This window comes from Diceros bicornis, chromosome 20, assembly GCF_020826845.1.
Source record: "Diceros bicornis minor isolate mBicDic1 chromosome 20, mDicBic1.mat.cur, whole genome shotgun sequence".
NCBI lineage: Eukaryota > Metazoa > Chordata > Mammalia > Perissodactyla > Rhinocerotidae > Diceros > Diceros bicornis.
In genome coordinates, this window is record NC_080759.1 from 33,013,836 (window position 1) to 33,039,581 (window position 25,746).

Consider the following 25,746-nt stretch of genomic DNA (forward strand, 5'->3'; position numbering starts at 1 on the left):
TCAATTGATCACTGCTCCCTCCTTGAATCATTACTTCATTTGGCCCTGGGCATCACACTTTTCTAGTTTTCTCCCTTCACTGGCTGCTCCTTCTCAATATCCTTGGCAAATTTCTCTTAAACTCCACAACCTCCAGATTCTGTAGGGCTTCATACCAGGGCCAGGTCCTTGGATCTCATCTAAGTTCTAATACACACTTAACTCTTGTGTTTTCATCCAGTCTCATGGTTTGAAATACCCTGTATAGACTAATGTTAATTTCCAAATTGGTAACTGCAACCCACACCTTCTGCTGCTCAAGGTTGTAAGGGAAGCTGGAAAATCTCAGCATTGGCAGCTGCTGAGGACTAAGAGAGCTGGAAGTGGGTTTTGGATTAACCAACTTGTAGTGTCTGAGGCAGATGGCAGATGGCCAAAAAATCCTCCATAATGCTTGACCCGTCAAAGAAGAATTTCCTGAGTTCTGTTACTTTGTCCTGGTCTATATTTACATACCAAAGCAGCCTGCAATCTTGGATATGATGGAAAATAAAACCTTCTGTCTCTTGATTACAGTCTCTGTCTGGGCCTGAGGAAGCACCTGGCCCAGACTTGCCCTCAATGACTTTCTTGGTGCGATGGGGACCACAGGCAGAGAGAGGGAGCGGATGATCTCCATCATGGAGCCCCAGCCCTTGATTCCTGTGCAGATGAAAATGGGGAATGGAATTGTGGCTATTGATTTCAAGGACAGCACAAAGAGGGCTGTGTGCTGTCCCTCAGGGACTATTGCTACCAACTAGTGGGCACTAAGCCTTGAGTGGCATAAGAAGTGTGAAAGTCACCCAATTTGGGGTTCTATTGAAAATACAATTTGCAAATGGATTCTCTTTTCAATGAGCATGGCTCTGAAATCTTATATGCTAAAGACTTTGTACTAGTGACCGGGGGTAAGTATTAACATAGTAATGTCCCCACACATGTGGGAGAATGGGGACTTTACACTTATTAATAGGTGTTAGAATTAACCTGACCATTCATGCGTATGGTTCTCTTATTAAGCCTACCCCACTCTTTGCCAATCTCCTCCCCTAAGTCTGGCATTAAGGTTTATAAAATGCTGGAGTAGGTGTCAAGATGGAGGAAATGGAGCATGCCACAGGGACTTTTCTCCTTGCGTGTCCCTCCACAACTTACATGTAAATCAATGCCATACACATTATAAAGATCAAGAGAAACATCAAACAAAGTCCACATCTTCCCATAAGTGGAAAATTCAACATCAGATTTTAGCAGAGCTATCTCCTGAACTCCTGCCACAAAGCTTTATGGAGGGCTAGTGCGTCCAGAAAAACAGTCCAGAAAAGAGAAAATGGCCGCAGAGGGCCCCAAAATGAGCCAATACATTGCCCAGAAACAGAAAATCTACATACTTATGAAAATTCTGAAAAAGAGTCCTGGTAGATCGAAGCTTTGACAACAGGAAAGGGACCTGAAAGCATGAGGGACCCAAGGTAATTGTCTTGGGAAGACATCATTTGTGAGGGAGAGCAGGGTAAAAGGGAAGGAGGGAGGCACTCTTTGAATATTGGTGATGACAAAAAAAAAGAGCAGCTGGGGAAAATGTGGGGTCTTGCAGGACAACAGAAACTAGAAAGTCAGATAATGCAAACCTTATCTAAACTCATCACCGAAAACAAAACCATACAGTAAGGAGACTTTCATTGCCGATTATTTCTACAGAATTCTGCATATCAGTAGATACGTACATCTGTCTATCACTGTATATCTAAATCTTTTAATTTATTTATTTGTTTCTTTGTGAGGAAGTTCAGCCCTGAGCTAACATCCATGCCAATCCTCCTCTTTTTGCTGAGGAAGACTGGCCCTGGGCTAACATCTGTGCCCATCTTCCTCCACTTTATATGGGACGCCGCCACAGCATGGCCTGACAAGCGGTGCATCGGGGCACGCCCAGGATCCGAACCTGGGCTGCCAGCAGCCGAGCGCGCGCAGCTAACCACTATGCCATGGGGCCGGCCCCTGTATATCTATATTATTCACTATGTTATGAATGGGAACATGAATGAAATAGTGACTCTTTTTCCACAATTAAATATATATGTACAGACTTATGTGTCTGACATGTTTCATACCTATCAAAACAGCAAATTTAGAATATTTTGCCTGACTCACAATTTTTTTTTGATTAAATGTGAAATGGTATGTTGAAGTTGTGGGAAATGACTTCATTAATTAGTCCCCAAATTAATTGGATTTATGGAAACTAAGTAATTATGGAAATTGACACTTTAGGAGACAAATGGCCCAAATATCTCTTTTTTCTCTAATAACCTTATCTATTCAACAGTTGAATAGATAGTTGAACCTTATCTAGTTCAATAGACTTGATTAAAAACATCAAGTTGTTTGCTCTTTCAAGACACATCTAAAATATGAGGCTACAGGAGAGTTGAATATAAAAGGATAGAAAAAGATTGGTCATGTAATACTAACGGAAAATAAAACCTGAATAGTTAGGAATAATATCAGACAAAACAGAGTTTCAGTGAAAAGCCTTACTAGAAACAAAATTGGTGATTTCATAATGAAGATTGATTGTTTCACTGGGAAGGGATAGTACCTGAAACTGTAATTGTGAGTGTGTGTGCATCTACTGATGTGGCCTCAAAGTGCATAGAGCAAAAATGGAAATAACAACAGCGAAAGTTAGAATCATAGTGAGAGAGTTTTAAAAACTTTTGAATGAAACATCTCTAACATTCATAAAAGTAAAACTCCCCATGCCCAACACTTAGCTTCCATGATTGCTAACTCCTGACTGATTTTCTTTCCTTTACATTGTCACCCACTTTCAACCTCACTTCCATCCTTACCCCCCAATATTTTGAAACCAACCCCACATATCATAATACTTCATCTGTAAATGTTTCAGGATGTATCTTAAGAGACAAGGAATCTCTTTTTAAATAACCAAAATAACATTGTAACACTCTCCAAATTGATAGTAGTTACTAAATATCATCACACACTGTGTTCCTATTTCTCTGATATTCATAAATTTTTAGAGTTGTTTTGAATCATACCATCTAAAAATTTTGATATTCCTGATAGCTGACCCTTCACCTCTCCTTCTCTGTTGGACTTTCCTTAGTAGCATTTGCCATTAACATACTATATACTCTATTTGTTATTAGGTTTAGCATCTGTCTGCCCAGCAGGACAGCACCTGCAGTATAATTAGTTATTAATATAATTGTTGAATAAATGCATAAGCTTAGAGTTAGATTAAAAAATCCCTTATTTTGCTAGTACATTATGAGAGGTACAAGAATAATATATGGGCTGGAGCCTTGTGATGCCTGGTAAAGCCCCTCTTTTCTCTCTCTCACCACAAATGGGCATGGCTATGTGAAGGATGCACACATGGATGAGAATGTAAAGCTTTACATTTAGATGGAAAAATAAGACCTGAGACAGAAGACGGTAATAGTACAAACAGAATTCAAAGTCTTACTTCATCCTGTAGGTAAGGAATCCACTGAAGGCCTCTCTCTGGATTTTTATTTTTTTCATTAAAATTTTTTTTGTTGAGGTATAATTGAAATAGAACATTATATTACTTTCAGGTGTACAACATAATGATTTGATATTTGTATGTATTACAAAATGATCACCACAGTAAGTCTCTAGTTAACATCCATTACCATAAATAGTTACAAATTTTTTTCTTGAGGTGAGAACCTTAAAGATCTGCTTTCTTACCAACTTTCAAATATACAATACAGTATTATTAACTATAGTGACTATGCTGTACATTACATTCCCATGACTTACTTATTTTATAACTGGAAGACTCTACCATTTGACTCCCTTCACAAATTTTGCCCAACCTACACCCCCAGCCTCTGGCAACCACCAATCTGTTCTCTGTATCTGTGAGCTCAGTTTGTTTGCTTTTGTTTTAAGATTTTGTTTTAAGATTCAGATAAACAAAATTTAAGATTTTGTTTTAAGATCATGCAGTATTTGTTTTTCTATGTCTGACTTATTACACTTAGCATGGTGTCCTAAGGTCCATCCATGTTGTCACAAATGGCAGGATTTCATTCTTCTTATGGCTGAATAATATTCCAATGTATATATATACCACAATTTCTTTATCCATTCATCCATCAATGGACACTTTGTTTGTTTCCTATCTTGGCTATTGTAAATAATGCAACATGAACATGAGGGTGCACATATCTTTTCAAGTTAGTGTTTTCATTTCTTCAGGTAAATAAATTCCACTTTCACTCAGAAGTGGAATTGCTGGATCACATGGTAGTTCTGTTTTTAATTTTTTGAGGAACCTCCATACTATTTTCCATAGCGGCTGCACCACTTTATTCCCACCAACAGTGCAGAAGGGTCCCCTTTTCTCCACATCCCCACCAACACTTGTTATTTGTTGTCTTTTTGATGATAGCAGTTCTAGTAGATGAGAGGTGATATCTCCTTGTGGTTTGATTTACATTTCCCTGATGATTAGTGATGCGGAGTACCTGTTCATGTTTCTGTTGGTCATCTGTAGGTCTTCTTTGGAAAAATGTCTATTCATATCCTTTGCCCATTTTTTAATTGGATTGTTTCTTTTTTGCTATCGAGTAGTATGATTTCTTTATATATTTTGGATATTACCCCCTTAACAGATATATGATTTGCAACTATTTTCTCCCAGTCAGTAGGCTGCCTTTTCATTTTGTTGATGGTTTCCTTTGCTGTGCAGAAACGTTTTAGTAGGTGTAGTCCCACTTGTTTATTTTTGCTTTTGTTGCCTTTGCTTAGTTGTCAAATCCAAAAAACCATCACTGAGACCGATGTTAAGGACCTTACTGCCTATGTTTTCTTCCAAGAGATTTATGGTTTCAGGTCTTACATTCAAGTCTTTTCTCTGCCTGTTTTAGAGTTGCACTGAAACCTTTACTAAAGAAAGGCTTGTTTTGTGGGATATAAAATGCATAGATGATTTCTGGGGTTTGCATGCCTGTCCTTCCCAGCGCTGACAGTACGAGGGGGCAGAATTACAAGATGTCCTAAGCTTGTGCCTGAGGAGACTACAGAAAGATCCCTAGTCCTATTTTATGATGATTGTTCGGAATTATAGTCTCGCTTTAGAGGTTCAGTCCTCAGGTAAAGACCTGGACTTCCAGAGTTAGGACCCTAACACCTCTTCATGAATAAATTCCCTCCTTAAGAGGCCCTCAGAGATATAGTCCGGGACTGGTAGGTCGATTTCCCTTGGGGCTTTGCTTCCAGAGAGTAGAAACAAACTACTCCCAGGGAGTAGACACTGCTTCCAGTGTGTAGTGTCTCTTGATCTTGGGACACCTTTTAAGCAAGTACATGGGGAAATGGGGCATGCAGATGGCAGTGTGAGGTAATTAGAGCAGTTAGACTGGAGTACCATAAGTTCAGGAAGTGTCCATACAACAGAGATAGGTCTAATGCACTTCAAGGTGAGCTCTCATCCACACGGTTTCCTCAAGTCTCTACCATTCCTGCTTCAGAGCATTTTCTATGCAGAAAGCGTGATCATTAGTGGACAGAGAGGGGTTAAGGATCAGCTCACTAACCCCGCCTTCCCACTGCCCATGGTTAGGGAGGGTGAGGACAGAGTATCCAAGGGAACAGAAACCTAGGGAGGAAGGGCAGAAGGGCAAGAGGGGACAGAGAGAAGAGAGGCAGGCGGGATCCATCTCTTACTGTCTCCCAGGCTCCCAGCCAGCTCCAATCCTTCACTGCTTGGGCGCCACCTGTGCTGGGCTCACACAGGTCCCTTGTGGGGCTCAGGCACAGGGCACACAGCACAGGAGTGAGCATGGGGAGCCCGCGCGCGCTGCTTCTCATCTGCTCCTTTCTGCCTGGGCTCCTGATCTCAGAGGCTGCCAAAATCCTTACTCTGTCCTTGGTGGGTGAGTGCTTGGCCAAAAAATCCAGAAACAGGCACGTCGGAGGCACTGGAGGCAGGGCTTAGGCAAAAGGCCCTTGGTCAGAGGTTCATTTCATGGGTTTTTCCAGACTGGGCGGGTTTGTTTTCCTGGCTGGAGGGTGAAGGGGTGGGTGCTGTTTTTGGAAGCAGGGAGAGGCCTCTACCGCAGCTGAGGTGGAGAAGATAGTTCTGGAGAAAACAGAAATACTCTTTCCTCTCCCTTCTTGCTCAGGACTAGCCATGGCCAGAAGTTTAAGATCCAGCCAAGTGCAGGAAACTCCTGGCCTCCTTCTCCCGGGCTCGGGCTGGACATTCGGGGGTGCGCAGAAGTTGCCAGAAGAGACTGTGGCTAGTGTTTGCAGGCTCTTAGAGGTAGGGGCAGGGCTAGGGGGAGTGCTCCTGGGGGCAGCAGCACTAATTTTCTCAGCTGCATGGGAGCCAGGGTGGAGCAGGGAAGATATTTCAATGACAATTAGGAGAGCGGAGTGTTTTCATCCAGGGGAAACCTGGAGAACTGACTGGAGCTGAGGAGTGGACCTCGCCATTTGGGTCTCTCTGGGTCCCCCTTTCTTTCACCCGTGCTGCTGGAAGTGTTCAAAGGACTGCTAGAACTGTTTTTTCTGCATTTTGTGGCCTCAGTTTTATTTCCTTTACTTTTGCATCAATGGGAATAGCATTTGAAAAGAAAAAATATATCAGGATAAAGGGTCATCATAGGATGGAATTTCCCAAGATTTTTATCAACCCACAGTGGGCTCCTTTAGATCACTTTTAGGTCACTGAGAATCAGGGGATCTTAGAGCTAGAAGGAACTATAAATCATTTAATTCAGTTCCTGCTATGTTTTCCTGAGCAGGAAACTAAGAGTCAGGGGAGGGAGGCGCCTTTTACAGATCACACCAGACCTCCCTAATGGCCGACGCCACGAATTTACTCAGCGTTTCTTACACCAAGACCATCCTCTCCACAGCTCCCACTCTCACCACTTTTCAGTGGGCAGCTTTTATAATCAATATTTAAGAAACCCTGTAACACCATTTGAAAGCTCTTTTTTTCCCCTTTCTGATTGTTAGTAATAATCAAGCAAAAGAGCTTCCTCATCTCTTGAAACTACCCTGTTCTTCTGCCTCAGACTGAGAGGGAGCTGGTGTGGTTTGTGAGGTGCTGGAAGCCCCTTCTCTGCCCCAAGATGCACTGGGGCTCACAAGACCCTCCATGGTTGGATGCCTGTGTGGTCACCCCTTCTTCCTGTCTCCCAGGTGTAATATGGATTAAAATGTGGATATGAGATGCAGGACATTTATACTTTATACCTCCCCTGGTACTTCAGACTGTGCAAGCCTGGGTATAAAAAACAGAAATAGCTACACACCATTTTTCTAGCACTACACCCCTCTCACTCCCATCTCCAAACTCTTGGCATTTGCCGTGAACTTCTCTCCTGATCTGACTTTGTCTGCTGCTGAGACCCTTAAATTCAAGCAAAGGCCCCATGTTAATGTGGGGTCTAAGAGACGACATTAGTGTGTTGGAACTGGTACCTCCCCTGACTATGAAACTTCTCTTTCCTTAAGATTCCAGGATTTTCCTAGAATGGGTGATATCTCAGTCTTCATGAGTATAGGATCCTGAAGACCCACTCCATGGGCCCCACAATTATCCTCAATGTCTTAATTTGATGTTCTGCACAATTCAGGCCCAGCTGAGAAAAGTCCTGTCAGATATACTTCAATCTCAAGGTTTTGGGCTCTAAGTGGTGGCTCTATGTCCTTCTGCTCCAATGGCTGTTTCTTGGACTCACATTTAAGCTCCTGTATTTCTGGCTTCTACACTAGCATAAATTTCCAAAGAGAAGGATTCCAGAAATAGCTCTAAATGGCCATCCATTAGGACCCTTCACACTCACGTGCACAGCACTGTGCCAAAATTCCTCTGGTGTGGTTATTTTTATAGGACACATTGTCTCCATGAGGCCCCAGCTAAAATGCAGCATGCGCCTTAGGATCAGAAACTCGTTAAGGCCTAAGCACCAAGAAAGTCATCAAATTGACCTGGAGACCAGAGTCACATGAGGGGATCTTTGATAGAAGTTTGCCACAGGTGAAGGATGTGGGCCAGCAGGCTCTGGGTGAGTGGGCTAGTGTGTACCCTGATGGATATGGAAAGTTCAAATGATGAAGTGCGTCTTTCTCTACTCACCATCAACTTTCTGTTTCCCTACCCCTCGTTTTCTGGATTTATCACCCATTGACCCCAGAACCTCTGTTCTCATCATTACAAAATGAAGTTGTGCATTCTCCTAGGTGGAAGCCATTATCTACTAATGGACCGAGTGTCTCAGATTCTTCAAGATCATGGTCATAATGTCACCCTGCTTCTCCAGAGAGCAAATTTATTGATATCAGGTATCTTTTCTCACTAATTCTTGATTTTTTCTACTCCAGGCAAAGAACAGCAATGTCTTTTGTATACAAGGGCTTTTCAAATAGTTTTTAAAATCTAATTGGATTGAAAGAATGATAAAGGTATGTGAATGTGTGTGTGTGTTTATGTAAGGTTTTAGAAAACTTCTGGGCTCTGTTGTCCAAGACTCTACACTCTGTAGTCCCATATTTTCCTCCCTTACCTGGACTTCTACTCCATCCCAAGCAATCCTCCACACATTATTACAGATTATGTCTTAAATGCTACTTTATAACATGGGTTGAAAATACGTTGAGCAGAAGTGTTCAGCCATAAATAGGATTTCTAATAGGTAAGGATCACTTTTCTTTTTCTATAACATAGATTAAGTTCTACTCTTATGATACCTGAAATTTAAGGAATTTCTCAGAGAGTTCCTTATTTATGCAGCTGAGATTAGAATCTATCATTGAGATGATGCTGTTTTCTTGAAAAAATCAGTGACTGCCAGTGAGTTTGTGCATAGTGATGTTGTAAGTTCCTAACTGTGTCATTGAAATGCCAAAATTTTAGCAAAATGAGCTCATAAATCTTATCATCTCTCCTCTTCTGACAGACAAGGGACTGGCAAGTCAGAGAACTGAAATGATTTGCTCAAGGTCACAAGCAGGTTAATAATAGTCTTGAGTGGACTTCAGACTTTAAGCTCTGGATTCCTCCATCTGAAGTGTTTCTCAAGCTTTGATTAAAAAAAAAAAATCCAATATTAAGCAACACCTTTGAGGAACAAAATTTTGAGAAGTTATGAAAATTTGAACGTGACTTCAGGCTTTGTTATTGTTCAGATTGTTTTAAAACAATGTTTTTCTGTGAAAATTTCTTTTAGGTTTTTTATTGTGGTAAAATATACATAACATAAAATTGACCGTTTTGATCATTTTTCTGGGCAGTTTAGTGACTTTAAGTACATTCAGATCGTTGTGCAACCATCACCACCGTTCATCTCCAGAACTTTTTCATCATCACAAAATGGAGCTCTGTACCCTTTAAACAATAACTGCCTATTACCTCCTGCCCTCAGCCGCTGATAACCACTATTCTACTTTATTTCTCTAATTATTTGACTATTCTCAATACCTCATATAAGTGGAATTATACAATATTTGTCCTTTTATGTCTGGCTTATTTCACTTAGCATAATGTCTTCAGGCTGATCCATGTTGTAGAATATATCAGAATTTGTTTCGTTTTTAAGGGTGAATAAGATTCCATTATAGGTACATACCACATTTTGATAAACCAGTCCTCAATGGGTGGATATTTGCATTGTTTCCACGTTTTGAATATTGTGACTAATGCTGCTATGAATACTGGTATACAAATATATGTTTGAGTCCCTACTTAAAACCATTTTAGTCACCTTCTAGATTAGGTTCTGTATTCTTCATTGAACGTCAGTTATATACACATCCTTTTGCCTCTGCCTTGACTACAGATCTGATTAAATAGCTTTAGTATATTAATTTTTAATGTAATTATTTTCAATTTAAAAATCATAATTAAATTTAATGAAGATTTTTTAGATTAAATCAACTCATATCAAAATTTTGTTTTAAAAAATTGGGAGTTCCCGTGAACTTTGAGAAACTACTATAAGCTACAGACCTTCTACCTCTTTAAAAAATATGTGTATACCAAAATCTATAACCAATTCAGGAAGTTGATGGATCCCATCAGTTTTAACCTTAGGTTCCAGGCTTAAGTGTCTAGAGTTTCTTTGACTATTCCCCATTCATGAGCATTTTTGAGGCTTTGAAACAACATATTCATTCTTCACTTCTGTAGTACAGCCTGGCTAATTGTCTGCAAATAAGGAAAACACATGATTGGGTTATGATTTCTGATGCCCGTTTCACTGTGTTGAAAGATTTGAACCATTCACTAACTCCTTGTTTGGACACACTTCCTCATCTTGTTTATTTATTTACAACATTAATAAATAAATGCTATCAGTGGCACTGCTGTAGCGAAATCTCTAATGATCACATATACTACTGCTCCAACCAATATCCTGAATCACAATTGGGTTACAGGTAGAGGCTGATAGGACATTGAGTAGCATGATAGAAAAAGCCTAGGTTGCCTTGAACAGATTGTTAGTAGAAACGCGGATGTTAAGAGCTCTGCAAATGAGGACTCAGAAGGAAGTGAGGAGCATGGTAGAGAAAATCTGTCTGGTCTTAGACAGTATGTAAATCATCCTAAACAGAATTTTGAAATTAGAAATATAATAGTAATATATATTTCTAAATTTAGAAATATAGATAGTAAAGACTTCTTGCTGCTTATTGTAGAATGTGAGAAGAAAGAGATAAATTGAAAGAAGAACTATTAAGCATAAAGAAACCAGGACTTTATGATTTTGGAAATCATCAGCCGATCCAGATTGCAAAGGATTTTGAAATTAGAGGATTCACTGTGAGGAGCAGTGAATCCTGTAGAGATATCCTGTAGAGATAACCAGTGGTGTGGCTGGACAACTTTTTGCTATTGCCCCTGAAAGATTAAAAGGTCAGAATATTTAGTCTCATAGAGAGCTCTTTGAAGATTAGGTTTTTGATTCATGGATCCCTTCAGCCATATTGACAGATGTCAAAAATAGAGATGAAATTACTTTGTAAAAATCAATTGAGCAGCCTCTTGTCTAGTGGAGTGAATTCCCATGACATACCCAGGAGATGCACAACGTACTTGAGAATTTTATACGAGAAGAAACATCGTGAGTTTGGACTGAAAAAGACAGAGAGAAGGTTACATGAATGAAGGCTATTAGACTTCCCGAAAGTAAGAAAGAGGCCGATAAACTATTCAGCTGCAAATTCATGATACTTTTTATGAAGAACAAAGGAGAAGTCTGAGAGTGAAACAATGAGCCCAAAAGGTAGAGCTTCAAGCTCACAGGGCTGAGTTTCAAATTACAGAAGATTATTTCCAGTCCTTAAATTCGAATATTGTTTGACTAGTGGATGTCAAAATATCTTAGGAGGGACAACTCATCTTTTGTTTCATTTTGTTGCATTTAGAATGATAATGTCAGTAATTGGTATTTTACAACCCATCCCACTATTCTTTCTTGGGAGCAGATAACTCATTTCCAAATTATATAGGACCACGAAACGAGAGAAATTTTGCCCCTTGAAGGATCATACCCAGACTCTCACCTATACTTGATTAAATCCTTTGGATGATATAATTTGGGACTTTTGAGCTGATGATATTTAGGTGAGATTTCGAACTATGAGTTGATGGTGTAATTGTTTGAGACTTTTTGGGATGGTGGGATGTGATGAATGCATTTTGCACAGGGAATGTACATGAGTGTTTCAGTTGTAGAGAGCAGAACATAGTTGGAAGATAACGTCCCCCCAAAGATATCCATGCCTCAATCCTTGGAACCAGTGACTATGCTACCTTAAAGGGCAAAGGGCCTTTGCCAATGTGATTAATATATAGATCTTGAGATGGGGAGATTATCCTGGATTATCCAGGTGGGCCTCTATCAGGAAGAAGAGGACAGGAAAGTAAAAAAAAGAAATGTGATGATGGAAGGAAAAGTCAGAGCAACATGATTGCCAGTTGGAAGTAGGCCATGAGCCAATGAATGCAGGCAGCTGCTAAAAGCTGGAAAAGACAAGACAGTGAATTATCTTCTAGGACTTCCAGAGGAATGCAGGCTTGCCCACACCTTGCTTTTATTCCAATGAGACCTGTTTTGGACTTTTGATCTCCAGAACTATGAGGTAATAAATTTGTATTGCTTTAAGACACTAAGTTTATAGTAATTTTTTACAGCAACAATAAGAAACTAATACAGTCATCTTATTGGTCAGGAGAATTCCAAGAGGCATGAGAGGAGATTGCTAAAGCCTCTAGAGTAAAGGCAACTTTGGGGGGCACTAATAGCAATGCCTATTGTGTTGCAGTTTGGACAGATTATAGAACTTTTTGTTGTTGGGGGTTCTGTTCAAAGTGGGCTGATTTTTAAGTAATAAGCATAAATGGACTTAAGTAAAACTTAAGAAATATGTTGTTTCCAGAATGCAAAAAAGCCTAAAGATGTTGGGCTTGTTGAAATGTTGTGGTGTATGAGTTAATAGTTGTTTCTTGACAGTGTTATGGATAAAGGGTCCTTAAACTGACCACATAATTCCCAGGAATATAACTGAGGTACTGGGCCTTGAGCTGTGTGTGGGGACAATGGCACATACCTTTGTGTGAACTCCTTTGTGAATGTTTCCATGTCTTGAATGAGTGTGGCATATGAACTTCCTTGGAGGAGGATGTCCTCAATGTAATGTCATACATGTGCTCCTGGAGAAACTTGGATCTGGTTAAGATCTTGCTGACAAAGATTGTTGCCACTGGTAGGGCAGTTGAAATACCCCAAGGATAATCAGGTAGAAGTGTATTCTGTCCCTTCCAAGGTGAAGGCAAACTACAGTTGAAAGCCTGTTGAAATATTTACTGAACAGAACATACTAGCCCAATCTATGACTGTAAAGTCTTTGCCAGTAAATACTTGGGTCAAGTCAATAATTTCACTAAGATTGGGTATGGGAGCTTTAATGTGTGGGACCATGCATTAATCTCTTCCTGATCCCTACACACAGTTAGGTTAGATGTCATGACTGATGAAGGCACACATGCATTAAGAGAGTATGAAAGATTTATTACTCAAATAATAAGGCCTTTTTTGGAAGAGCAGAATAGGCTCCCAAGCATATCTAAAATATGGCTTACCAGAGCAGGGATGGACGTATAGCTTGAGTTTTCATCATGGGTAGCAGGATGGAATGGGTTTAGGGTTCCCCCTCATTGGCCTGACTTTCATGGTTTGAAACTCCCATTAAGACCAAGAGAGGGAGCATATGGACTTTCTTAACAGTTTGTCCAGATGAGGCACAGAAGAGGGAGTGGGAGACATGGCTTGAAACCTGTCAGCAGTCAAACATCAAAAACAGACTCAGACTTTGTATTACACATGGATAATGAGGGAGAAGCCAAGTTGGTAAGTAGAGGTGCAGAGGACTACTATTTCATTAAGCCATCAAGTACCTTTTACTAAATCAAAAAATGATTTGGATGTATCACTTTAAATAATGAAAATGAATTTTTCTTAAATAGAAAGAGCAGAGGCTCTGGAATCAAAGAGACCTGTCTTTAAATACGAACTGTACCACTTGCTATGTGTGTAACATTGACAAATTATCTTAAACTCAATTAACTTTATTTTCTCACCTGTAAAGTGAGACCGATAGCTATACCTTCAGTAAAAGCTTTTAATGGAACCTTCCATAACTGTAAATTGAAAAGCATTCATGAATCTTTGTAAGGTTCTCAATACATGTTTTCAGTACGTAAGACTGACTGAATGAGAAAGCAACCAAACCAAAGAAAAATAGTTCAAAAGGCAAACATTCAAATAAATATAAGTTTATTGCAACCAACAAATTTTGCTATCATCATACGTATGTTACCCCATGTTGTGTGACATATTTAACATTTTTAACCCATTCATGATTTTTTAGGTTTTAAAGAGGAGGAAAAATCATACCAGGTTATCACTTGGCTTCCACCTGAAGATTATAACAAAGAATTCATGAAGTTTTTTGATTTCTTTATGGAAGAAACTTTGGCTGGCAGGTAATTACTTTTTATTATTTGAACCAAAGAGTCACTATTTTAGTGATACAAATGAGTGGATGGAGATATGTATGCTTGGACTGAGGATATGAGAAAGGAATAGATGGATGGATGGATGAAGGGATAGACGATGTCGATGGTTGGATAAACAAGTACTTCTCACCAAATCATCCAGTCCCGTCACTGGGGATTCTTTCTTACTCTGTACTATCCCTCTTCCACTATAAGCATGAATATATTTGTGTAGAAAGTGGGAGTTGTTTTTTCTGGTACTTCCTTACAATATTTCACTTACAATCTTTGTGTATAATCTCCCCAAAACAGAAGCATAAGCACCTCAACCTCTCACTGTTGATAGGGAAATGAGAGCCACCTCTTTCCACTTATTTTTCCTCCTTTCTCCTCACATATATGCATTAATGAAGGGCAGACTTATGAATATTGATTTTGTAGTAGTTGACCTTTTGTATCTTGGCCATGTGAAGTCTTTTTAAAAAACAATTGACCTTGTGCAAAATAAGACATGAAGCTAATTCCTCTTGCTTCATCTTGAATGGAAAGGAACACATAACTCCTTTAAAGTAGACATAAAAGTGGAAAGACAGAAATCCATGTCTATCTGGGGTAATTACAAAAGCCTTACCCCTTCCTTTTACCTTGAAAATTCTATATACTAATCAAGGTCCTGCTCAAATTTGACTTTTTCCATAAAGCCTTCTTTCCTCACTCAGATTGGAAGATCCCAGTCCCTCCTGTACAGATCTGATCTAACCCAGTTATTTGACACTTACTGTTAGTTTATATGATCTTGCCTTGTTCATTATCTATTTTAAGTATGTGCTTTGTCTCTTCTCCCCTAATTTAATATTTTTATGGACAGGTAGAGGTAACTGTGTGTTCTTGAAACTTATTTTTATTTACTCGCTAAATTTGAAATATGATTAATTAACTATATTGTAGGAATTTTTACAGCATTACTGAAATTATCTAAAATATTTGACAACCACTCCTATGTTAGGTGGAATCTTTAAAAATACACAGGAGAGGGGCCGGCCCGGTGGCGCAGGCCGTTAAGTGTGCGTGCTCCTCTGTGGCGGCCTGGGGTTTGCCGGTTCGGATCCCGGGCGCACACTGAACGCACGGCTTGTCAGGCCATGCTGTGGCAGTGTCCCATATAGAGTGGAGGAAGATGGGCATGGATGTTAGCTCAAGGCCAGTCTTCCTCAGCAAAAAAAGAGGAGGATTGGCAGATGTTAGCACAGGGCCGATCTTCCTCACACACACACAAAAATTACACAGGAGAGGATGATTTCAGCCAATCACTTCTATTGTGTGATTTGAAGTTTATCCTAAAGATGAGGCAGAGATCTGCTTATTGCTAATGAATTCTCAGCCTCTGATCCTTCTGGTGTGATGTTGTAGTGGCATACAATTACAGGTGTGCCAGGGTGTTGATTCTCTTGGTCCTCCATGCAGCTGGCAGGCCTGTGATGTCTTGGGCCCTCGCACCTGTTACCTCTGGTACCTTAAAGTGCAGATGGACATCCTCACCTATTTTCCCATATGTTGTACAAACAGGAAACAGGATCATGTTCTATACAGCCAGTGCTGGGATAGCATTGCAAGAGGATAGGTACCTGGAATGATCCCATAAACAAGGTCTTAATTACTTGTCAGTAAGCTTTGCCATTATTTTCTCTGGATACCACAGACTTAATTGAAGTGCAAAGGCTAATAATGTGTTTCAGGACTAGGCTTTTTTTTTTTCACTGCTTAACCTGTGGACATAGAAAAGTGGAATTCCTATTTTTATCTGAAATTTTGAGTTCTGATACGATCAAGGAATGCCTTGGGTGAGGTGATCTGTCATATGTAGAATACACAGTGATTTTAAAAAATAGTCTGTACATCAACATGTTTGGGATAGAAGTTACTTGATAGTAACTATCAAGTAACTTCTACAGTTTGCCTGAATAACAGGATAATCACTCATAAAGAGTCAGGATGTAAATGAAGGTTAAGGAGAACATCCCAGAATTTATCAAGTAGAAAGAGATCTATGAGGTCGGCTATGGTCATAGAAGACTCCTGGAACAGAAGGGCCAACAGTGACAATTCAACTTCAGTAAAGGTAATTCAGCTGTGCCCATGGATTTCAAGAACTGAGAGTTCCAAGATAAATTTTCTAATGAACTGGCTTAGGGAGTGCTTGAGATGTAGATCAGAGAGGATAAGGGAGAGGAGGAAGGAAACACTCTCAGGAGCAGAACATCTGCCAGCCTGGCTGAGAAGAGAGTATTAATGGACTTGGTGGAATAGGATGCTGCTGCTAGGTGTGGTCCTGCTTACCTGGGGATTCCTTCGTAGCCCGAGATTCTTTATGTATTGTGAAATTAACACTTGCAATGAATATTTATCATTGATTTTCTTTCTTTTAGAGATACATTTGAAAGCTTTTTAAAACTGATGGAACTGCTGGGACTTCAGTGCAGTCATTTGCTAAGGAGAAGTGATATCATGGATTCCTTAAAGAATGAGAACTTCGACCTGGTGATAGTTGAAAGTTTTGACTTCTGTCCTTTCCTAGTTGCTGAGAAGCTTGGGAAACCATATGTGGCCGTTCTCCCCTCCTCATTTGGTGGTGTGGACTTTGGACCACCAAGACCCCTGTCTTATGTGCCAATGTTACATTCCTTCCTGACTGACCGTATGGACTTCTGGGGCCGACTAAAGAATTTTCTGATGTTCTTTGGTTTCTCCATGAAGCAATGGCAAATCCACTCTATGTTTGACAACACCATCAAGGAGCATTTCCCTGAAGGCTCTAGGCCAATTTTGTCTCATCTTCTGAAAAAGGCAGAGTTGTGGTTTGTTAACTCTGACTTTGCCTTTGATTTTGCTCGGCCTCTTCTTCCCAACACTGTGTATGTTGGAGGCTTAACGGCCAAACCTGTTAAAGCAGTACCACAAGTAAGTAAAACCTTAGCTCTCAATATGGACTTCATGCAGAGGTCTTCAGTGCAGAGGTGGTGGCTGCCCCTGCCAGCGCCATCCTGGGAGTGAAGTAGAGTGAGGCAAGTAGGCACCTAGGGCACACTTGTTAAGGAAGTACTCATTTTCAGTGTCATGCAAGTAGAGTGGTAGCACTTGCACAACCCTGAGATTGAGGACTTCCTTAAATGTTACACTCAGAGTCCTCTCTTGCCTCGCCCTAGTCTTGACCCTGGCAGGATAAGCCTTTTAGTAAGTTGATAATTTTCATTTGCATTTTATGAGCATATGTACAGTAAGTGTGCAGTAAGCGTCTGTCACATGGAAGAATTGTTAAGGAGACTCACAATGAAACACACACACTGTGAAACAGAGTGTAACCAAGGCCAGGACTGCATGGGACTGACTACAGGCATTTTCTCCAGCATCCCCAGCCTGTAGAGCCTAACTCCACGTAGACCTCCTGATTCACTTTATGTGAGGTCAGACCTGGGCACTGGAAGTTGGAAAAGCTGCCTAGTCGTTTTTGAATGCCTAGACTCAACCACTGCTAGAAGTTTTCAAAATGGAGAGGAGCTGAGAATAGCTGGGTGTCTGATGCCTATCAGCACTGGGTTGCCATTTTATGGAGTTTATCTCATATATATATATATTGCCACCTAGAGGGAAGTATGATGATTTCCATTTTCATAAATGAGAGACAGAGGCTCAGGTGGTGTGAGTGATTTTCCCACCATCATTCATTTCACAGCCAGGGAGATCTCTGATTTGACCTGGGCCCTCCAGATACCAATGTGTCTGCCTTTCCTTTACTGACCTTGCATTGAGTGAGCAGGGAACGATCCATGGGCTAGACGGCCTCTGAGTTGGTGGCAGGATTTTTAGGAATGGAGCTGGGAGGGAAGGCATTTCAGGTGAGGAGAGCAGGGAGCCCCAGTTGTGGAGGTAGAAGTGAGATGGTCATAACTCAGAGTTCCCTCCATGACTTTGCCTAGACTAGAGAGTGGAAGGTTCAATTGCACAAATATAAGCAGGCCAGAGTGCAGGAGATCTTCCCCAGGAGAGTGGCTCAGGCCTTGGCCATAGGGAAGGGGGAGAGAATTGTTAAGCAGGAACATAGTGGGTGTAAGTGTTGCAGTGGCTGTGAAATAACAGAGGCTTTTTTCAATACATTTTCTTCTCTGTATTTTCCAATTTCTATATGATGGCCTTATGTTGCTTTTGTAATTATAAAAGTCAGTTAAATAGGTCCTTTGAGATGGTAAATCAGGCATTGTTATGCTGGATGGAGTCAACCCAATAGGATGAGGGTCTAGGAGTTGGGAAGGAGCCACAGAAGCCCAGAGAGAGTCAGGATCCTAAGCAACATTTGGAAGTAAGGATTGACAAAACTGGTGTTAAAGCCAAGATTGAAACATTAGGTCACAACCCTCCTTAAGAACTGCCTGGGGAAATTGAAAAAGTGTGGTGCCCAGGTCTGGGGTTGGGACTGGGCATTGCCATTTTTAAGAGTCTTCCTATGTGGATATAATTTGCAGTCATGTGGGTGAACCACTGAGGTAGGTTATAGACTGCAAAGATCAGTGACTGAGAATATCATGGAATGTTAGAGCAATGCACGCTCTATGGGTGGCCAAGTGCCTTCCCTATTCTGTCTTCACTTCTTCTTATGCCAGAGTCCTTCTCCCAGTTTCTCCTCTCTAACCTCCAGAAGTCCTACCTTCTCTACTGGACCCTGATCCCCACTGGGATTCTTCTTTACAACCACCTCTGCTCTGGTTTTGGAAAACTCCCATCTGTCATGGACCAAAAATGAGTAGAGGGTCTAGGATGGCTCTGATACTAGGGTCAGGGTTTCAAAGAGGAAAGCTGTTCCCACCAACACAATGGGCATGACCACAATGCAGAGGATGCTGAACTGTCCCAGGGGCTATGATAATAGTTTCAGGACACTGATCTCTAGGAGTGACAAGAAGATGTGTTCAGTTAATAGCTGACTTTCATTTCATGGCTATCCTGTCTTTCATGGCCAACTTTGTTCACCTCCTTGCTTTTCTTACTTCTCTCCAGGAATTTGAGAATTTCATTGCCAAGTTTGGAGACTCTGGTTTTGTCCTTGTGTCCCTGGGCTCCATGGTGAGCAGCTCTTCATCCCAGGAAGTTCTCAAGGAGATGAACAGTGCCTTTGCTCATCTCCCTCAAGGGGTGATATGGAAGTGTAACACTTCTCTTTGGCCCAAAGACATCAAATTGGCAGCAAATGTGAAAATTGTGGACTGGCTTCCTCAGAGTGACCTCCTGGGTAAGAAGATCTGCATCTCTCATCACATTTACATGTCTTTAGGGCTCATCAGGGCTCTGACTTTTAGTTGGGTAATCAATTCCATGAACATGAGAAGGAGCTTCTGCTAGCTGAGAGTAAGTCTCCAGAGGGCAGGAATGGAGCAGCCAGCTGGAGTTCTTGGGGTATCAGGCTATAATTCCAATGAGATCAGATGTCAAAACACCTATCTTCCCTTCATTCTTTTCTATCCCGTGCTGGATGTCAGCAGCCATTAAAGTCACAAAGACCTACTGCATTTGTCTTGAACAAGGTCACCCAAACACAGTCCAAAATAACCTGTGAATTCTGAGAACACATACCAAGAGCACATCGCCACTGTATTTAGTGTCTCATGAGCACCTGTTCACCCATGTCCCCTTACACACACACACACACACACACACACACACACACACAGATACATCCTCTTTAGCTGTGAAGGTCTGAGTGACTCATACCTTCACAACATTCATGCCCACAGAGTCTTTAGGATATGCCAAAATACCTGAGTACTGAGCTGAGCAACCTCATAGCCAGTTCTTTGGTCCATTGAGTCTCTGGTACCACAGAGTCCCCTCACTCTCCAACAGGTTTGCTCTGTGCCATCTGATGTTTCTTAGAGACTCATCACTGCCATAGCCAATGGTGGATCCGAGAGTCTTAACCAAGATGATGGCTCAAAATCATATGGGGAATTTAAGAAACATATTCCTGGTTCCACTTCTGCAAATATATGTCAGTAAGTCTGGGGTGGAGCACATGATTCTCATTTGAAAGGAACACAAGGAGATTCAGATGTACATCTCAGTTGAGGGGTATAGGCTGAGATGAGCTCTTCATTATCAACAATCATTTTAGTTACCTCTAAATAAGGGTGGGATGGAAGCTCTGAAACTGGAAATACTGAGGTGGAGGTTCTAGTCTCTGCTTTCAAGGGTCTTCTCATGTATTTGAGGAGACACATATACAGTGTAAGTTTTAATGAGTGCCACATCTGTTGTGATGTCAAGAATGTGTCAGGATTTCAGAGAAGAGGGAAATTAGTTGGCAGGGGACAAAAGATTGCTCAAAAGAAAGAAACAGAGAGATACACAAGGAGAAAAGAGATGAGAGAAACAAAGAAAGGCAGTGAGATGATAGAGAGAAGGATGGATGAATGGAAAGATGGAGATATATGCCTTGCTTAGCACTATTCTCTACAGAATTTCCTGAGTTCTCAGTCTTAGCTGGGTTCTGTCTGTGGCAAGGAGTCTCTATACAAGCGAAGGCTTGGAATCCTGTATGTTGGAACATGCACCTTGAATGTGTCCCAAGCAAAATCATCTTTACTATGGTTTGAACACACTTTGAGACTCTATTGTTGTTTTCTTCTGCCCTTTCTTCTTTACCTGGTGTTCAGAAACTTTTCATTCTAAAATGTTCTGCTGTCTTTCTTATTTGCAACAGCTCACCTGCACATCCGTCTCTTTGTCACCCATGGTGGGATAAATAGCATCATGGAGGCCATCCAACATGGTGTGCCCATGGTGGGGATTCCCATCTTTGGAGACCAGCCTGAAAACCTGTTCCGAGTAGAAGCCAAAAAGTTTGGTGTCTCTATCCAGTTAAAGCAGATCAAGGCTGAGACACTGGCTCTGAGGATGAAGCAAGTCATAGAAGACAAGAGGTATGCGGGTCTCTAGGCTTGTGGTCACATAGGGTGAATGAAGATGTCAAGCACAACAGGTACCATGTGGTTCTTTTTGCAATAGAAACTGAAACTTCCAGGATATGGAATAATACGTGTGTGATGCTAACAGCTGACCTATTTCCTCTGTGAGCAAGACTAGGCAATCTAGGGTAGATGCTGAAAATAATTTTCTACTTTATCTCTTATGAGGAAGCCAAACTACTTACACAGGGTCTCTTTGAGAGGTCTTATATTTAGGGGTGCTTACAGTGGAATTCCAATTGAGTTGGAAGTTGCCTTTCTGTACCTAATATGCCACGCTATTTCCTACCTCAGGACCTTTGTCTGAGCTGCTGCCTACAACACTCCTTCCCTTCTCTTCTCAGGATTGGCTCCTTCTTCCCATTTAGGTCTCATTCCAGCATTGCCTCTTCATAGAGGCCGTCTTTGTCTGACAGTCCTAAATAGAATCCTCTCCCACCTACTCCAATCATCGTTTATTATTGCCTTCTTAACACTTCTCAGGATCTGTATAACTCCATTTCTTTAGGTTTTAATTCATTGTCTGTCCCCCATAGTAGAAAGTAGAGAGTAAGCCTTCCCAGGACAGCAGCATGCATCTCTTGTTTTCCATAATGTTCCCAGGGCCTAGCACAGGACCTGCCACAAGGTAAGTATGAAGGAATTTGTAGGCGAGTCAATAAAAAGGCCCACTGATCTCTTAACTTACTTCCCATCCAGCTCAATGATCTCATGTGAAGAGAAAAATATGTATATTTTTTCTTATAACTAAGAAGGACTGAATAAATTGGAATTTCAAGGGCACAAAACTGAATCAAACCTCAAGAGCTAACATAATACCTTGCACATAGGAGCCCAGCAAGTAGTTCTTGTTAGATGACTGAAAAACAGACACATAATTTGTGATTCTCAGTCCTAGAAAAGGCGTTAAGCTCCAGGGGTAAGAAAACTTAGAAATTTTATATATATTTGCTGTCTTATGTGTTGCAATGTTCCTTTTCTCCAGAATGGGTTTCTAACATTTTGGTATTTTCAAAGACCTAGACACAAAATGGCCATGAACCACTGGCCCTTGTAAAGGAGTCATTTGGGCTGGGCTGGTCCCCAGACCTCATGCATCAGGGCCAGCTGCATAAATTGTGGGGCCCGACGTACCATGGAAGGTAGAGCCCCTTGTTATAAAGTTTAAATATTTCAAGAAGCTGACAGAAGAGAATTAAATCAAGCACAGGACCTGTCTAAGTGGGGCCCTGTGCAAATATGCAGGCTACAGCTCATGGAGGCAGTGCTGGTCAACATGATGCTCTGAAGGGCAGGAAAGTGCAGGTATCCTCCCGGGTGCAACCATACTTGTCACCTAGCCCAGACATCAGCAAAAAGTTGGTGTGTGTACCGTCTCTCCCTCCCCCCTCTCTAAATTACATTACATATAATTTTCTATAGTATATTATAAGCCTCCCTGTGGCAGAGACTGGTTCTTACAGACATTCAATTTTTATAGTTGAGCACTTTTAGCACTAAGCATGGATAGTTGCATGTAGGCACCAGTTGGAACGTCTCAAATGGACCCAGCTAGACAGTGGCAAGGCCAGGCCAACAACTTTTCCTTGAAACGGAGTCTTTTGTGCATATGGGAGAAAGTGCACATGTGATAGAAGGTCTCTAAGGCTTCTGAGACCCAGTGACTAATGCCCCGCCTCTGTCTCTCATAACAGGTACAAATCTGCAGCAGTGGCCGCCAGCATCATCAGGCGCTCCCACCCTCTCACCCCTGCCCAGCGCCTGGTGGGCTGGATCGACCACATCCTCCAGACAGGGGGTGCTGTACACCTCAAGCCCCACGCATTCCAGCAGCTGTGGCATGAGCAGTACCTGCTCGATGTCTTCTTGTTCCTGCTGGTGGTCACCGTGGGCACCTTGTGGCTCTGTGGGAAGCTGCTGGGCATGGTGGCCAGGTGGCTGTGTGGGGCCAGGAAGCTGAAGAAGGCCTGATGCCAAGTGCAGACTTGCAGGATTGTATTCGATATGGCTCACCATTTCTTGGGAGCCTCCCACCAGTTCTGACAATCCCTGTTCTCCACATCATATCCACTTGCTAATTTTGCTACAAATTCCTGCTCACTGGCTTCTTCCTGTGATCAGATTTCTTTAGTCAGCACTTGTGGCCCTCTTTATTTGCCAATCAGCAAGGGCTGTTCCCTGATTCTGTCCCTGGGTCATTTAGACCAGTGACCCTCAGACTTTGAGCCTTGAGGGCCACCTTCCTTATCACGTCCCTCTTCCAGGCACTGAGAGTGAACCATTCCAGCCTCCATGGCCGGTATCTTCTGGGCCTCTTTCCCTCACTTCTGCCTCTACCACTTGTCATGGAATAGCACCTAAGATGCGCGCTTTCCTAATTCTTTCATTTCCCGTTTGCTTCTCCTGGAAACTCTTGTCAAAGCTCAGGAAGCCTGTCCTGCGCTTGTGTCCTCAGGGCCAGAACCCTCCTACAGGACCATGTTTGGCCCCTGCATCTGGGTCCCACAGAGCTCCTTCTTTGCTGATGAGGCATGGAGCTGTAGCGGCCTTGGTCTCCACGTTTCATAGCAGTGAGCTGTCTTTCAATTTTCCCGTAGGAAAGTTGAGTCATGAGAAAGAAGTCACTTCTTTTTAAACTGATGGTGTTTTTGTGCCTCTTGAGGGTTGAGCCTTTCTCTCTGTGACATACTGTCGAGAATTGCACCCACTTGATAGCAAGAGAAACCAGAAAAACAGTGGCTGCAACAGCTCTTGGTTTTCTTCTCTTTCCTAGTTTTATTTTTCCTCATGTAAAAAAGATCTGCTGCTAGGCCAGCCGTCCAGGGCTGGCGTGGTGGCTCAATGATGTATTCTATAGTGCAGATTTCTCGTATGGTTATTCTGCATTCTTCAGCAGGTGGGTTTCATCCTTGAGGTCACCCTGGATTTTCAAGATGGTCTTTTTGTATCCAATCAGCACACGGAAATTTGGGCAAGACAAGGGAAAAATGGGAAAAAAGAATAAAGCAGGTCCCTGCTAGCTGAATCAGCCCTCATTAAAGAGATTTCCCAGACTCTCCAGCTAGCCAAAGACTTCACTTAAATCCCATTGACCAGACCTGAGTCACATGAGTGCTCTTAGCTGCACGTGAAGTCTAAGAAATGTCCCCCACCCCTGGCTGCTGGGGTGGGGTTCTTAGAAAGAAAAACGAAGGACAGTGGATAGTGGGAGGAAACTAGAGCCTGGGCCACATGTGGAGAGCAGGCAGGGAGGGGCTGGATTGGATGTTTTGTTCCACCTGTGACCCTGTGACTCAGTGACCTCAGGGACAGTCTTACACCCACTGTAACCCCCTGTGGGTGGAAAGCAGACCAGTCAGAGTGGTGAACATGCAAAATAGGAGCAGCAGTCCCATACCATGATGACATGTGTCATGCTTTCCTAGTTCTTTCATCTCATTTCTGTCATTTAATGGGGTAGATGTGTCTAATCAGCCCAACCCAAAGAAGCAGGCAGCAGCAGGGGCAACCACAGATGCAGAGGGAGCCCTTGTGCAAATGGAGACAACAGCAACAAAACCTGCTGCCTCCTCCAACCCAGGCACAGGGCTTGGGGAGTGGAGATAGGCCAGTTTTATCCCCCACTGGTCCCTCTTGTGGGCACCTCCTTGCAAGAATAACCTGCCCTAGCACATGGTGGTCCTGAGTGCTGGACCCTCCTACCCAGGGTGATTCCATGCCCACGCATGCAGAGGGTGGTTTGATCTGCTAGGGAATTCTCTTGGGATGTTTTGTTTTAGGAGCACTTTTTGCCCGTAAGACCTAAGGAGGCTCCTTTATCCATGCTACTCTTTAAATTATTTAATCATTTACTTTTTATAAGTATTCAGATGAAATATTTAGAACTTTAGAGACACATATCTGCCAGAGTGGATTTTCTGCAAATTTTTTCAAAATTCATCTCAAGATAACAGTAATTAATAATCAGATAACACTTGCACTAGTGATTCAGTCCTCTGAGTTTTCTTTTTCCTGATTAAAAATCCAAGATGAATTTTGAGAGATCTTCTTGTGTTAGGACAAATGTAAAGAAGAGAAGTTTCCATAAACAAGGGCTGTGGACTCCTCCAGGTGATGGGGCCCCCTCACTCATCTATGGATGAGATTCTTGAGAGGGATGGCGCCCAGTGACCACTCTTCTTTTCTCATTTGTGATATCGAGAGGTGAGCTTTGTCTGTCCTCTATAGAGATTTTACAAATGAGCAAGCCTACAAAATATGACAGAGAAGAGTGCCATATGGAAAGACCAAATCATATTTTACTTCATTTCACTCTTTCCCCTTGTTATCATTTTTTTCCTGGAAGGTTATTGAGCTGGGATTTTTGTTCCATATTCCATTAGTGGCCATTGATGAACTTCATATTGTCTCAGATGAAAGATATTGTCATTGGGAAATTAATTAGCCACCTGTTACAGAAAGCCTCAGTGCAGGGGCTTAAATCAGTGGCCTTCAACCTGGTCTCTCTGTACCTTAGTGTGCTCATGAAGACTTCTCCAGGGCTGCATGGTACAGAGCATCTGGAGATGATAAGTCTCCACCTGTGTATACTCTAGTTTCCTAACCTTGGCATGCCTAACAAAGTGCTGTGTTTGGTTGGTG

General features: G+C 41.8%; 1 protein-coding gene across 1 annotated transcript; it reads left to right on the top strand.

The window, feature by feature from the left end:
• Window positions 1–5,722: 5,722 nt before the first annotated feature.
• On the top strand, window positions 5,723–24,740 carry UGT3A2 (UDP glycosyltransferase family 3 member A2). Its single transcript, XM_058564239.1, has 7 exons — window positions 5,723–5,957; window positions 8,278–8,379; window positions 13,966–14,080; window positions 16,519–17,050; window positions 19,142–19,373; window positions 20,841–21,060; window positions 22,800–24,740. Exons 1-7 carry the CDS (start codon window positions 5,864–5,866, stop codon window positions 23,074–23,076), a joined length of 1,572 nt encoding a protein of 523 aa, XP_058420222.1. The 5' UTR covers window positions 5,723–5,863; the 3' UTR covers window positions 23,077–24,740.
• The last annotated feature ends 1,006 nt before the right edge of the window (window positions 24,741–25,746 follow it).

What these genes read in the sequence shown, in the direction of transcription:
- UGT3A2 (XM_058564239.1), top strand. Translation starts at nt 5,864, where the DNA reads ATGGGGAGCCCGCGCGCGCTGCTTCTCATCTGCTCCTTTCTGCCTGGG. An exon ending in AGCAAATTTATTGATATCAG is followed by an intron (nt 8,380 to 13,965) that starts GTATCTTTTCTC and finishes ATGATTTTTTAG; the next exon opens with GTTTTAAAGAGGAGGAAAAA. An exon ending in CTGTTAAAGCAGTACCACAA is followed by an intron (nt 17,051 to 19,141) that starts GTAAGTAAAACC and finishes ACTTCTCTCCAG; the next exon opens with GAATTTGAGAATTTCATTGC.